The following is a 14,486-nucleotide window of genomic DNA, read 5'->3' on the forward strand; positions in this document are numbered from 1 at the left end:
TGCGACTTCTCTGACACAGGCTCCTTCTCCAGAAGATAACTCAGACTTCCTCCTCACCTCAGTTTCCTCTTTACTTAACAAATACAAAGTAGACCAAAGGCATTGGCCTCATCTGGAGGCTGGTCAGAAACTTAGACTCTCTGGTTCCACCCAGGATCTGAATCAGAGTTTGCGTTTTTTACCAACGCAACTCCTATTTGGGAAACCGAGGAAATCAGAGAGGCAGACCTGGACACACTCATTTCCACCCTCTTCCAACCCCTTCTCCTTCCCATGGGGTAGAAAGGCTCTGTAGCCTGAGTGGAACTGAAAGTAATTCACTGTCTACATGCTTGGGCTCATCACCAGACTCTGGTTTTCCTGATGTCACTCTGAACCAGGAAGAAACATCTTCTTAACTGTGACCAAATGGGGAAGATTTGACACCAGGTCTGTTTTTTCCCCCGGTGGCTTCAGGCCTCCACTGCTGTGGTCCCCAGGGTTTGGGGCCTCTAAGTCAGTGAACTCCCTGGGATTTCATTGGTGGAAAGCACTGACAATCCCTCCCTCCTCTACCACTTGGGCAACAGAAATGGTTTGGATTTACTTGTGACCGATTGCTATGGTGATGTCAGGAGCAAGGCACATAGGGATTCAGCCATACATTCCCCCAACCAGGAAACAGAGACCGCGAATACTAAAGGAAACAATCCGAGAGCTACACGGAGCTCACGGTCTGAGAACTTTGTGAGACTATGACCCCACCAGAACAACAATGTTTCCTGGTCATTACCCCAGACTCAGGTCATGATTTAAGTATTTCTTCTTCGTGTTACTGTGCTTATTACACTCAAAGCTTTTCTAGGCTTGCTGGAAGCACTGTTCCATTGTACTAGACTCCACTATTGATGAATCTCTTCAATAAATATACCCTTAAATGTTCTTTCCATGAAATCTGATTGTACCCAAAGGACTCCATGTGGCCCCCAGATGCTGCTGGCTCCATCAACAGGGACTTGAGCAGCCCCTCTCCACTTAGAGAAATGTATACTATCTAACCCATCTCACTGATTGTGAGCCATTAATTATTGGGCACTACCTCTTCATTCAAGGAGGATTTTGTCATTATACTCAAGGCTGTTCTTTCTAACCAAGTTTCAGCATAACTGCCAAGATAATCTAACAGTTTGTCCATCAACAATGAGTCTACCGACAACCTTGTACCAAAGTTGCTTGACTTCATCAGTCACAAAGACCTTCACCCACAGACTAGTTCAGAAGCCTTCCGGCTGCCGTGACATGATCCCAAGCAGTGTCACCTGAGGCTCAGGACCTCAGACCTCGGTCTCAACACATTCATCTCCACCCAAAACATGATTCCTCCAGGCTTCACTCTCGCAGTCTCTTATCTGTTCTTTTCATTGAGACGTTAGCTTTCATAGACCTCAGTCTTGACTCCACACTGCATTATTTCCCCAGAAGAATGCTTTGAGATGAGAGAACTATTATTTGGTTTTAAATAATGGCTCATGAATCCTTGATACATACTAAATGTGACCGAGAAACCAGATTATTTTTGCAGTGCTGGAGAGAGAAATTGAATTTTTTTCATCTCATTTAATTTTAATTAATTCAAGTTTAACAAGTCGCATATGGCAAGTGGTGATTATACTGAACAGCACAGAAATAATCCAGCTTTTTAGCCATTTCTCACCAGTAAGGCCAGTAAATAAACCTTGTTGCCTTAGTAGAAGTCACACTGAAGAAACAGTTTTGGGTCTATAGCTCTGATCTTATAACTAGGTGGATGAGCACCATTAGAGGAAATAATTCCATTGAACAGACAGGTAACGTTTGAAATTTGGGATATTCTATCTCTCTGAATGCGGCCCGTCTCAAACTGGTCCCGCTGCTCCTGCTTTTCAATGTAGTCAGATTCCCCTAGTGAGCAGGAACACCTCCTCCCCCTACTCCACTGCTCAAGCCCACCTCTCACGAAGCGCTCCCGATAAAAGATGTTAGCAGCTCCCACCAGTGCATCCTTGTCCTCTTCCTGTCCTCTCCCGATCAGACTGGTCCACCAAAAGTCGCTCAGTTTTTGCATCCAGCCTAACTGGAATGAACTTCCTCAGTCTGACCCCCTGGTTCATGTGGCTGTTCTCATGCCTGGATTTATTCTGGATGATCATTTATTCAAACGCTAACAGATTGATCCAATCTGTGATCAATTCAATAACCTAGCAGACACTTATCTGCAGTGCACAGCCTTCCCTGGAGTTCCGGACACCATACCCAGTGGCCTGCTGGACACTTTCATTTAGAAAGCAGGGGATGCTCTCATCTTCCTCTTAAATCTTCCTCCCCATCTCTAAGAGTGGTTCTCCTACTCAATGCCATTCTACCCGTCATCATCAGATTCTCTGCAGGAAATGCCCAAGACACACACGCAAATGCTGCATGGGAGAGTCAGAGGTACAACAGCCAAGGGTGGTGGGTGACTACGAAGCAAAAACAAGGACTCTCAGAAAAGGAATCTTGATTTACCTGAAGGCCTTAGGGGCATTGTCTTTTATGTTTCCCTTTACAAGGCAAGGAAGGTCCATGCAAGAAGGGTTACAAGTGTTTTCATTTCCATGGCTAGAAAAATCAAAACGGGGTCACCTACGCTAACATCCCACACTTATAAACCCAAACCAACTTGCTACCTGACCTTCCAAGAGATTTGGAGAATGGGACACCCAAACTTCCCAGACTAGTTTATCAGCACAACAGGGAGGCTCCCTTAATGCATGCACCACACATCCTTACACGAAGCAATCTGTTATCACCCAGTGCATTAGTTTCTTACTGTTCTGTCTCTGCCTTGCAAGAAAGTATCATTGCAATGGCCAACCCCGTTTTCGGTTTCTGGTTTTGTTTTGTTTTTTTCAGTCTTTCTCTTTCCACGAAACCAACTTCTTTTGCTCAGCCCTTAGGGGTGCCTATTCTAGTTCACGGAACGGAGTGATGTGTAATGCTAGAATGAGAAAATAAAGCCTATTAAGATCTTTAAATTATCCACAAAGAACCCCGCTGCCTGCCATCTTGGAGTCCCGAGACCCTTTGTAAATCACACGCAGGAAGTTCAGAGCAGGTACCAGGTGACTACACACTCAGTTCTAGCTAGCAGAGTACTAATAGGCTGCAGGGGAGAAAAACAAACAAACAAACAAACAAACCTTAAGTCAGTACCGCGCAGCATTCCATGAGCTGCAAGCTTAACGTAACCAACACAGAGGGGAACTTGAACACAGACTCCAAGCAGTACTTGGGAAATTGGAAAGGACCACACAGGGGTGAGACCAGCTTTGAAGTGATGACAGAGGTGTGACTAGAATCTGAAATTCCACTGGTGAAGCCTCTCCAATGTACTGGACCAGCATCTATAATCCAATCAGCCAAGGGAAGACCCAGACAGGAGAACCCAACACAGAAGAGCTACAAAGAGTGAGGCAGGCTTCTGCGAGTTGGGACAGACAGACTCCATACTGAAACCCCACTCTCAGGCCACATCATACCTGTATTTCCACCTGGATCCTCACCTCCTACATCCTCTTCTTCCTCCCTGGTACCTAATGCCTATTTAGCAGGCCAGTGTGGTTCTGCTTTGTTCTTGCCCTGGACTGCTTATTATTCCCTCCTTAGTTCTTTCTTTTTAATTTTCCCCTCCTAAAGAGCACAGATTGGTCACGGTTTCAAAGGGTTCAGTGTTTCAGCCTCCCGAGAGATGGGATCGCTTTACGTTATCTGATAACACACATTTCTCCCTCTCTACAGTCGACAACAAAAATCCCCTCAGTTCTCTGCCCCATTTTTGTTCCTAGAATCCCTCCATCCCCCTACTTTCTATCAACCCAGTTCTAATCATGAGCCTTATTGTTTTTTATTGCTTTGTTCTTTTATTTTCCTTTCTGCTCATATCCACAGTAAACGCTTTATTGCACACACACACACACACACACACACACACACACACACACACGATCTTTAAATTAGTGTGAAGTTGGCCTTTGATGCTGCAAACACGTTTGAAACCAACTGGGCCAAATCCCAGGTTATATTTAAAAAACAGAATTAAGATTCCGTTTCTCAAAAAGAAAAACCACAGTCTCAAGGTCTTGTTTGTTCCCAGGGAGCCTGCTCACCAAGGGGACTTACTCTTTCTTACCAATTTCCATTCTTAATCCTCAATAACCCTCCTCCTGTCTGTCAGCTCATTCATTCTCTCTGGGATCCACTAAAAACATGTTTTTATGAATGACTAACTGGGGTAAGACACTGACTACTGAGTAAGATAGGTGCATTTGAAAAGGTCCTGAGGCAGTGACTGAGCAAAGTGACTCTTTGGACACAATAGGTGTGAACTGTTAGTTCACTCCAGATACCTGTTTCTGTGCCCAGTCAGCAGTGATGGGAAGTAGGAGCCCAGAGCTAACACACAGATGCTACTTCATCCAACCATCCAGACCAGAACCTGCAAAAAACCTGGAGGAAAACAGTGGCCTTTTCCACAGAGCATGGGATCAGAGTGTGAGGCTATTTTGTGTACATCGTTAAGCAAAGAAAGACTCGACCACTCCAGGTTTGCCATTGAATCAGATGTCGTTCAGAAATGAGAACCCTAAAACCTGGAGAATCCTCAGACACAGGGAGAGCAACTGCCAAATGTCCAATGCAAGCAGGCATGGCACATGCACCTCTGGTCATAGCGACCCAAAGGCTGGACTAGAGGGTCCCTGGAGGGAAGGGCCAGTGAGGTGGCTCAGAAGGTTGCTTCAGATGCCTGGTAACCTGAGTTGGACCCTCAGAACCAACACCACAAAGTCATTCTTTGTTTGCCACACTCATGCCAATTAATTAGGGGTGGCAACAAAGAGATCTAATTTCTGGGCAAAGAGAAGATGCAAAAGGTGTGGGATGGGGACAGAACTGTTTTGCTCCCTGCCTTATCAGTCTTCACAAATTTCCCAGTCTTACAATTTTTTTCCCCTGGGATGTCTGCCCTGTGATAGGTCTCTATTTCTTAGTTCAGGAAGCAGAGGTGTGCCCTGAGAGGTGAGACAAATCAATTTCAAATAGATGTTTTTCTATGTTAAAAATGGGTAGCTTTGAATTTAATAACACATTCTAAGTCCATTTAGTGCTGTTGCTATGCACACGTCATTCACGTGTGGGTCATTCACTGGGGCATAGATACCAATGTCCCCATCCTAGGACTAGTGGCTCTCTCAGCAGCTAGGGGTAGGGATGAGCTCCTCCCTGCTCCTTACTGAAATGTTTAACTGATGTGGGATGTCCTTCTGTATATGTGTTGCTTTTATTGGTTGATGAATAAAGCTGTTTCAGCCAATGACTTAGCAGAGTAAAACCAGGCAGGAGATCCAAACAGAGATATAGAGAGAGAGAGTAGGAGGAGTCAAGGAGATGCCAACTGGATGCTGAGGAAAGAAGACATGTAGAAAATGAGGTAACACTATAGCCACATGACAATAGATAGGCTAACAGAAGAGGGTTAATTTAAGATGTAAGAGCTAGCTAGAAATATGCCTGAGCCATCGGCCAAGCAGTGTTGTGATTAATATAGTTTCTGTGTGATTGTTTGGGTCTGGGCAACCGGGAAACGAAAGCACAATCTCTGTTTACATTTAATTCTCTTGATCTTGTGGTGGTCTTGTGCAGATATGCACAGTCTCTGTGAATTCACGTGTGTAACAGTCATGTCACGTCCAGAAGCCAGCCTTTCACAGTTCTTCTCCCCATTCTCTGGCTCTTACACTCCTCCCAACCCTCCTCTCTCTGGTGATGCTCGCTGAGCCTTGGGGATTATGGTGGTCGATACAGCTGTCCCTTGTATGCATAGTCAAAGTTGAGAGGAAGATGGGAGGTATTTTAGAGGGGGCTGAGGGCTTGGAGAGAAGGAGTGGGGTGGATACGACCAAGACACATTGTATACATGTTTGCAATTTTCAGAAAACAAATTAAAGAAGTATACTTATAAATGATTAAGGTAGTTAAAAAATGGATGGCGACTGTTTGCTTTACCCTTACTTTTAGTGGTGAGTGAAGTACTGGCAAGTTCATGTTCTGGTGGCTGCTGCGGTTTGCCTACCCTCTTTAAATCTGTTCTTCCCCAGCACGCATGCTCTTCACATACATCCCCTCACTACCATGAAACCCAACCAGTTATCATGCAAGAGTTTTTCCTTTTTCTTATGGTTTCAATGTTATCACCTCCCTTTTGAGGAGCTAGGAGTTTCCACACAGTTTCAAAGCGGGTCAGAAGCGAAATAACACCTGCCTTTGGTTTTGATGGGTTTCTCAACTTTACTTGCTTGCTTTCAAAGGGAAGAGCCAGAAAGTCTGGGGACAGGGAAGGTGTCTCAGTTAAGCTGTCACTGAATATTTGTCTCCAGGGCATTTCTCTCTTAGGTCACAAAAGCTACTGTGGCAGGCAGGGCTAACCTCAGCCGTAAGGACATCTGAGGTGTGGTTTAAGATAAGAGGAGAATGTAAGGGAGGTGGGCTGTGAGCGAGAAAGGATGAAACTGAAGCAATTTCATCCACCAAAGCTATTAGAGTCACAAAGAAAACCAAAAACAAAAAAACAGAGCCGGCTGCTCATTGCCTTGGGAGTTTGAGAGCGGGAGTTAGGAGAAGGAGCCTCCTATCACACATCAGTAACATTCAACCTGCACTGCTGGGTGTGAATCTGGGCTCTTTCATTAGGACCTGTGTTGATCTTGAGTCAATTACTCGAACTTCTCTGTACTTTAGGGACCTTGTCTTAAAATGGGGAATAATGAATGACAAGAGCTAATGCAGCAAGTTCTTGGGATTTTTAAATGAATTGCTCTTCATAAAGTGCTCAGAAGAGTCAGCACACATAGTTTATAAAGTGCACACACAGACACACGCAGACACGTACACACATTTATACATACACACAGAGAGACACATACACACACAGACACATACACACAGATACATACACACAGATACATATACATACAGAGAGACACACACACACAGACACATACACACAGAGAGAAGCATACACACACAGACACATTTAGACATGCACACATACACACAGAGAGACACATACACACACAGACACATACACACAGATACATATACATACAGAGACACTTACACACACACACAGACACATACACACAGACACATACACACAGATACATATACATACAGAGACACTTACACACACACAGACACATACACACAGATACATATACACACAGAGAGACACACACACAGACACATACACACAGATACATATACACACAGACACTTACACACACACACAGAGACACACAGACACATACACACAGAGAGAAGTATACACACACAGACACATTTAGACGTGCACACATACGCACACACAGACATGAGCACCTATACCCATACTCATGTATACGCATGCACAACCTATCTTTTTCTCCCCATCTGTGGTGTGTGTGTGTGTGTGTGTGTGTGTGTGTGCCCACTGCCTTTCCACCTCCCCAGAAGCTGAGACCCCCAGGTCACTGACCCTGGCAGGAGACAGTTACTGTTCTACATTGCTGATGAATAGGTGAGCATCTATAGATGTCAGACAGGTGGCCTCAGCAAGCTAAGGTGCTAAGCAGAAACCATAAATCACAAAAGGCCTGTCTCTACCCACTGAGATCTGAGGGAATATCAGTTCACAATGCCCAGCTCCTCCTCGTCCAGCCAGGGCTCGGTACAGTGGCCAAGGGTCTGTTATATGACAACTATGGAGGAGGTGGTTTTGTGGCTGAGCTGGCTAGTCAGAAGCCAGGTGGTCAGGAGTGACCTGAGGATGCTTCAGGCACACCGCAAGCTCAGGTAGCCTGGCCTGTCGCCAAGACTGAGGAGGCTTCTCTAAGAACTGAGGCGGAGAAAATTAGTGACAGGAAGGATGGGTCAACAGAAATAAAACAGCCCTGAGTTGCAAGATGAATGGTAAGGCCTCCAGCCAGCTGCTCAGAGATGCATCTCAGAGAAGAGCTGACCAGCAAGGGCTGAGGCCTGGGAGGCCTTACAAACCTAAACTTTGGGGCCTGGGAAGAAAAAGATCACACAATTCAAATGCAAAAATGTCACCCAGCAGGAGGAGACTGTGATGGAGGAGGGTAGCCATTGTTTGTGAGGGAGGGAAAGGTAATCTTGATTAACTCTGGTTATCTCATTCATAGCTTACCAAGTCATAGGACTTGCAATGTAGCACTAGGGCCCTTCTGGAGGTTTTTTTAGGTTTACAAAGAGGGGGAGATCTGTGCAAGGCAGAACCCTGAAGCAGGCTTCATGGTGCATTGGCCGACATGATTGACTGGAGGCCCAGGAGGCACATAGCATGACCAGTATGAACTCAGGCACAGGCTAAGGGAGAAGGGTGTGAGCAGGAAGCAGTGCTTTATAAAGCTCACCAGCTGTTTCCCAGGGGCCTGAGAATCCTGGAAATGGGAACAGAAAGACCAGAGTGTGTACAGGTGGAGCCAAATCAAAGGCTTCACTGCAGCGACCTTCCGTAGCCCCTCAGGAGCCCTGGATGGGGCATTCCACCTTGTGCAGTGTTCAGATCCTGGGGTTTGATGGAAGGGCAGAGAGTCGCCCAGACTGGAGACACTGGTCTTGCTCCTGACCCTTCTTTGGTCTCTAGGAAAGTTATTTGCTATGGAGTCTTAGGCAACTCGAGTCAGTGCTGAGCAAACCCCACCAACTCTCAGGCCTGGGCTTGCAGTGGTCTGACTTACTGGGAGACAGCGAAGGACTCCGGGACTTTACACAGGAAAAAGGTCCTTACCTGAGAGCACGAAGGCGGTCACAAAGAGGAGTCCCAATACCATGGTGCTAGAGTTTAAAAAGAGAAGATAAAACTTAGTTAGAAAGTGAGATAGAGAACATCCGTTCACCAAAGCACGACCTAGAGATGGTGTTTGGAATTCATGCGGCCCCGGGTGTGGCAGAGTCAATGCTGAATACTCACCGGCAGCCGTTTTTACCCTTAGCTCCACACACAGGCCTTATTACCCAGCCTCCTCTGCGGTGGGGCTGGCCATGCAACTGGGCTCTGACCAGAACTGTGGGCAGAAAAGATAGCTGCCGCTTCCAAATACAGTAACGGAGGCCTCCTCCCTCATCCCCCTCCTTCTTCCCTCCTCTCTCATCTTCCTTCCTAGATTCAGGAAATTCCGAGGAAAAGTTCAAGGGCAGAAAAGATGGCCAAGTCTCACAAAAGCAGAGACCTGGTTTTTAGAATGAAGTCGTAAAGCGGTGCTCTCTGATCTTCCCACCCTCCCCACCCTCCCCACAACTGATCTGAACTGAGTAGCATTAACAAGATGCGCTTGATATCGCGCAATGAGGCTGTGGGACAACCAGCCACAGAGCATAGCTCCTCCCTTTCCTCGAACAGTGCAGGATGGGGTAGCAGGGCTGGGGGATGTGAAGGAGCACAGACATTTAAGTAAAATCAAACTTCCTTTGGTTTTCCTGGGGTTTTCAAACTAAAGTGTGTATAAAAGTAGGCCAGAGATCTCGTTGAAACGCGTTCCTCGGCTGTGCACTGAGAATCTGACAGGCAGTTGAGAAGAAGCCTAAATTTAACAATTCCCAGGGCCGCACTTTGAGAATTACTGCGTGGCACATCCGCTTCATTCATAAAATAATCCGAGGAGTGTCACACGTGGCTTTATAACATCCAGCCCCCCAACCTTTTCTCCCTGCTTCTCTGCTCACTCACTCACCATAGACCAAGCTGACTGTGGGGCTTACAGGAGAGACAGGATAAGGGCCGACGTTAGAAAACGGTGGGAAACAAGCTAGTTAGAGCAGTTTGGAGCAGATCCCAAGACAAAGCCAATGCTAAATGCGTACTATGAAAATATGCCACCTTCCTGTTGCCTGCAAGATGTAACAGTCTCAGCTCCAGCACCACCTCTGCCTGAACACCTCATGCTCCCTTACTTGATAATGAACTGAACCTCTGCAACTGTTAAGTGAGTCCCCTCCCCGACACTTAAATGTCTGCTTTATAAAAGTTACCAGAGTCTCTTAACAGCCATAAAATCTCAAAGACAGAAGTTAAAAAAAAAAATAAGAAAAAGAAAATATGCCACCGTGTATTGAGTTTGACTTGGAGCTTTTGAAATGGCCAACATGAGAAGGAAAACCCAGCAGGTGGATTAATACCTGGCTTTGTGCATAAAAGGGAACTGGTGAATAGGGACAAAATGCTATTATTTACTCGACGGCAGAGATTTCTTCCTTGGAGAGTGGATTGTCGAAAGCCGTCCTCCGTCCTTCAGGCTGTGTGTGCAGCCTCCCTTCTGCTCTCAAGGCGTTTATCACAGAATCACGGTCTACAATGTGTTGTGTCTGTGTGTGTATGTGTGTGTGTGTATGTGTGTGTGTGTGTGTCTGTGTGTGTGTGTGTGTGTCTGTGTGTGTGTGTCTGTGTGTGTGTGTCTGTGTGTGTCTGTGTCTGTGTGTGTCTGTGTGTGTGTCTGTGTGTGTGTCTGTGTGTCTGTGTGTGTCTGTGTGTGTGTGTGTGTGTGTGTTTTAATCCCTCTAGATTATAATTTTTTAATCAAGAACTTTTAGAGATTATTCCTGCACATAGCACAAAAATTTAAAAGTAAAGGTGATTCTTGGGCACAGTAATACATGCATTTAATCCCAGCACTTGGGAGGCAGAGGTAGACATCCACATATCTCAGTAATTCCTTGGCCAGGCTTGTCCACTCAGTTTTAAGCTAGCAAGGGTCCATAGTGAGACCTTGGTGTGTTTGTTTGTATTAAAGTTAAGTGATGTATTTAATTAATCTTCTTGTTGTCACAACAAAACATCTGACTAAAAAGCTCAGAGTTTTGGGATCCAATCCACGGTAGCAGGGAAGGCGTGGGGGTGGGAGCTCAAGGCACCTGGTCACATGGGACCCTCAGCCAGTAAGCAGAGAGAGAGGCTGGTGCTCAATTAGCCTTTTCCTCTCTATTCAGTCTGAGAGCCCAGTCCATGGAGTGGTGCAGCCCACATTTAGGATGGGTTGCCCTACTTTAATTAACCCAGTCTAGAAACTCACTTACAGACACACTCAGACATGTCTCCTAGGTGACCCTCGATTCTGCCAAGTTGGCAGCCATTATTAGCTATCCCAGTGATAAAGAGTAGGAAGCAAGTCTCTCTCAGTTCTGGTCCCTGACCATCGAACTTCCTTCCACGGATGGCCTGGAATGACCATTGTCGCCTCTTACGGTTTCTTGTCTTTACTTAGAGTTATTTTAGACAAAAAGCCAAGCCCCCCCCCAAAAAAAAGACAAAACAAAAGAACAACAAAATAATAATACAGATCCATATTAGCAGATTGGGGATAATTTTATAGCCGTATTTCTTAGCACCCTCATATTAATAGTTGCATATTATTCTGTTCTAGTCTATTGGCTACAAATAGTCATCTGACAGATATTTCCGCTGTTCCCAATGTTCTGTTGTAATGAAAACCCCAATCAGTCCCCCACCTGCAGAAACTGGTTGTTTCCCAGAAGTAGAATTGCTTGGCCAAGAGCTAAAGAGAGTGCCATTTTAGCTTCTATGGATAGAGACCTGCTGCCCGCCCCTCTATACATTAAAACTTCCACCAACAGGTGACTGCTTATTTTCACACGCTTTTTATTTGTTTGTTTCCTAATCTGTGATCTGTACCATCTACAGACTAAAGTGACACGTCACTATAAATTTTTGACAGTTCTGGGAATGAACTGTGTTCGTTCCAGGCAAGTGTTCCATTAACCTAGGTCCTCGGGCCTCTCATTGACATTTTTTTAACAACAGCATTTAGATGTGGTAAAACACACACAAAGTTTACTAAACTGATCTTTTTCAACTGTGCAGTGGCATGTAATAGATACACATTGTGGAGTCACCAACGCCTTTATCTCCTGAAGTCTTTTCGTTTTGCAAGATAGAAACTCTGGACTCAGTAAACAGTGGTTGTTCCTTCTTCCTTTCTGTCAGCCCTCTCCAATATCACCTTCTGTCGCCATGGATCCGGTTTCTTTAGATGTGAGTGGGAATCTTACAATATTTAGCTCAGTGCCGTAGAGACCCTTCCATCAGGAATCATCCGTATTATCGCGCCTGCCAGAATTTCCATACTTTTAAAGATGCTCACACTGCATCTAGCTTATCAGCTCCTCTGCAGGTGGCTGCTCGAATCACGTTCACCTTCTGAGACCCGTGAAGAACCCTGCTGTGACCGTGGACATACACATTTCTTCCCAGTTTTCTGCTTTCACTTCTTTAGACTTAAAACCAAGAAGTGGAAGAGGAGGTCATATGGAAATTCTATTTTAAACTCTCTGAGGAACCACTGTGCAGCAGTACTCGTTCACATTCCCACCAAAGGCACCCAGGGGCTGACTTCTCCACATCTTTGCCAACACTTTTCTGATTTGTCTTTCAAAGTCCAAGCCATCCTTATGAGGTGAGGTGATTTCCACTGTCATTTCAAAACTAATTTTTCTCATGAATCTGAGCAGCTTATCAAATGATTAAGACGTGCATATTTCTTATTCCATGTGCTCATCATATTTATTATTATTTTATCATTATTACTATTATTAAGTCTGGCTTTCTCTTGCTGAACTGTAAGAGCTTCGCACATATAGAAAACTAGCAGAAGCTAAAACAGTAGCTGTTCGATATATGAACCAAAAGTCTAGTGCCCAGTACCTGTCTCCTTCTTTCCTTCCCTCTTGTAATGAACTTTAGGGGGTTTATTAATATTATTAATTAATTATTTTCATTTATTTTACATCCCAACCGCAGTTTCCCACTCCCCCTCTCCTCCCTTCTGTCCCTCCCCCATCTACTCCTCCTCTGTTTCTGTTCAGAAAGGGGCAGGCCACCCATGGGTCTCAGCAAAACACAGAACATCAAGTTGAGGTAGGAATTGCTCCTCCCTTTGTAGTAAGGGTGGGCGGAGCATCCCAGTGTGGGAAATAGGTTTAGCATTGTCTGCTGAACTCAGCTGACATGGTATGAGGGCAAAGCCTCGGAACCTGGACCCAACTTTTCACACTAAGTCCCTCACACCATCCTATTTACCATGGATTGAAGGCTGGGGCCTCTTTCCATCTGAATTCCTACCTACAGGATTCTGTTTTAAAACCAGAAAAAAATCAGTACATTTAACCTAAACAAAGAACTTTTCTCTGCCTGACATGACAAGCAAACAGGGACACAAAGTCAAATTATGCTTTGTTATAAACTTAACAGACTAGCTTAACTCAAATAATCACATAAAACCATGATGGCAGTGGCACTCAGTTTTTGGGTTGCAACCCTTTTGAGGGTGAAATAACTCGATCACAGGGGTAACCTAAGACCCCTGGAAATGTCAGATATTTATGATTCATAACAGTAGAAAAATTATAGCTAAGAAGTAGCAATGGAAATAACTTTAGTGTTGGGTGTTACTACAACACGAAGAACTGTATTAAACAGTCCCAGCATTAGGAAGCATCGTGGCTTTGGGGAATCTTGAACAAATGGATTCCTGTAACTTAGTGGGTGGGACAAAGCTCTGCTCCTGCCCCTGCCCAGGAAGTCCAGGCTGATACAAACCTCTCCCTTTGGAAGCCTTGTCTTTCCCTGAGCAGAAGAAGCAGCCTCCTGCACTTCTTTGCATTGATCAGTACCAGTTTTGTTGAGTGTATTTTGCTTTTGTTTTTGCAGGGTGAGGATTTGAGACAGGGTCTTGCTCTATAGCTCAGGTTTGCCTCAAATTCAGGACCCTTCTTCCTCAGTCTCTCTAGTACTGGGATTATAGATTTCCATAACCATACCCAGCTGAGTACTGGTTTTGTTCTCTGAAACTACCTATAAGAAGCCCACTGTGCTTCAGCAAAAGGGCTTCAGGGGCTTAAGGACAGCAATCTTCTCTCTCCGCACACCCTGGCCTGCCAGGCAGTCATGGTTCTTTAGAGAAACACCCCTAAGGCTCATGTGGAGACGTCACACCAGTCTGGCAAACAACTGTAAGACACCTCCAGTGTTCATTCCTAAAATGCGGACACAACCCTCCGTTAGAAAGGGTGTGCGTGTGCATGCATGTGTGTGCATGTGTGTGTGCATGTGAGCATGCACATGTATGCACATGTGTGTGTGTGTGTGCATGCGTGGTGCGTGTATGTGAAGGTTAGGAAGACAGTTCCTCCACTCTTGTTGGCTTAGAAGAGCAGAAATGTCACTTCCCCAGAAATGAACTGCCCCCGACTTCAAACACAGTTAAGATTTTTGCCAGGTGGCTAAAGAAATGGAAAATATTAGAGGGAGCGTTCAGCAGAGGCAGTGGGAAAGGAAAGAACCTAAGAATTATGGGGGGATTCTCTGACAGATTTCTGTCACTAGAAGCAGAATAAGGCCTGAGAGATGGGTGAGCTAGTGA

General features: G+C 45.3%; 1 protein-coding gene across 8 annotated transcripts in view; it reads right to left on the reverse strand.

Annotated features, from left to right (window-relative positions):
• Cd86 (CD86 molecule) overlaps nt 1–14,486 on the reverse strand; it is a 63,368-nt gene that overhangs the window by 19,224 nt on the left and 29,658 nt on the right. For 7 of the 8 annotated variants that reach the window (XM_048454199.2, XM_085696268.2, XM_048454203.3 and 4 more), the window contains exon 2: nt 8,843–8,889. In XM_048454199.2, coding sequence (XP_048310156.1) covers nt 8,843–8,889 — 47 coding nt within the window. Of the gene's footprint in view, nt 1–8,842; nt 8,890–9,025; nt 9,044–14,486 lie in introns of those variants that run through there. The other variant, XM_048454202.3, reaches the window with a different exon arrangement.

Source organism: Myodes glareolus, chromosome 2 (genome assembly GCF_982192425.1).
Source record: "Myodes glareolus chromosome 2, mMyoGla1.1, whole genome shotgun sequence".
NCBI classification, from domain to species: domain Eukaryota; kingdom Metazoa; phylum Chordata; class Mammalia; order Rodentia; family Cricetidae; genus Myodes; species Myodes glareolus.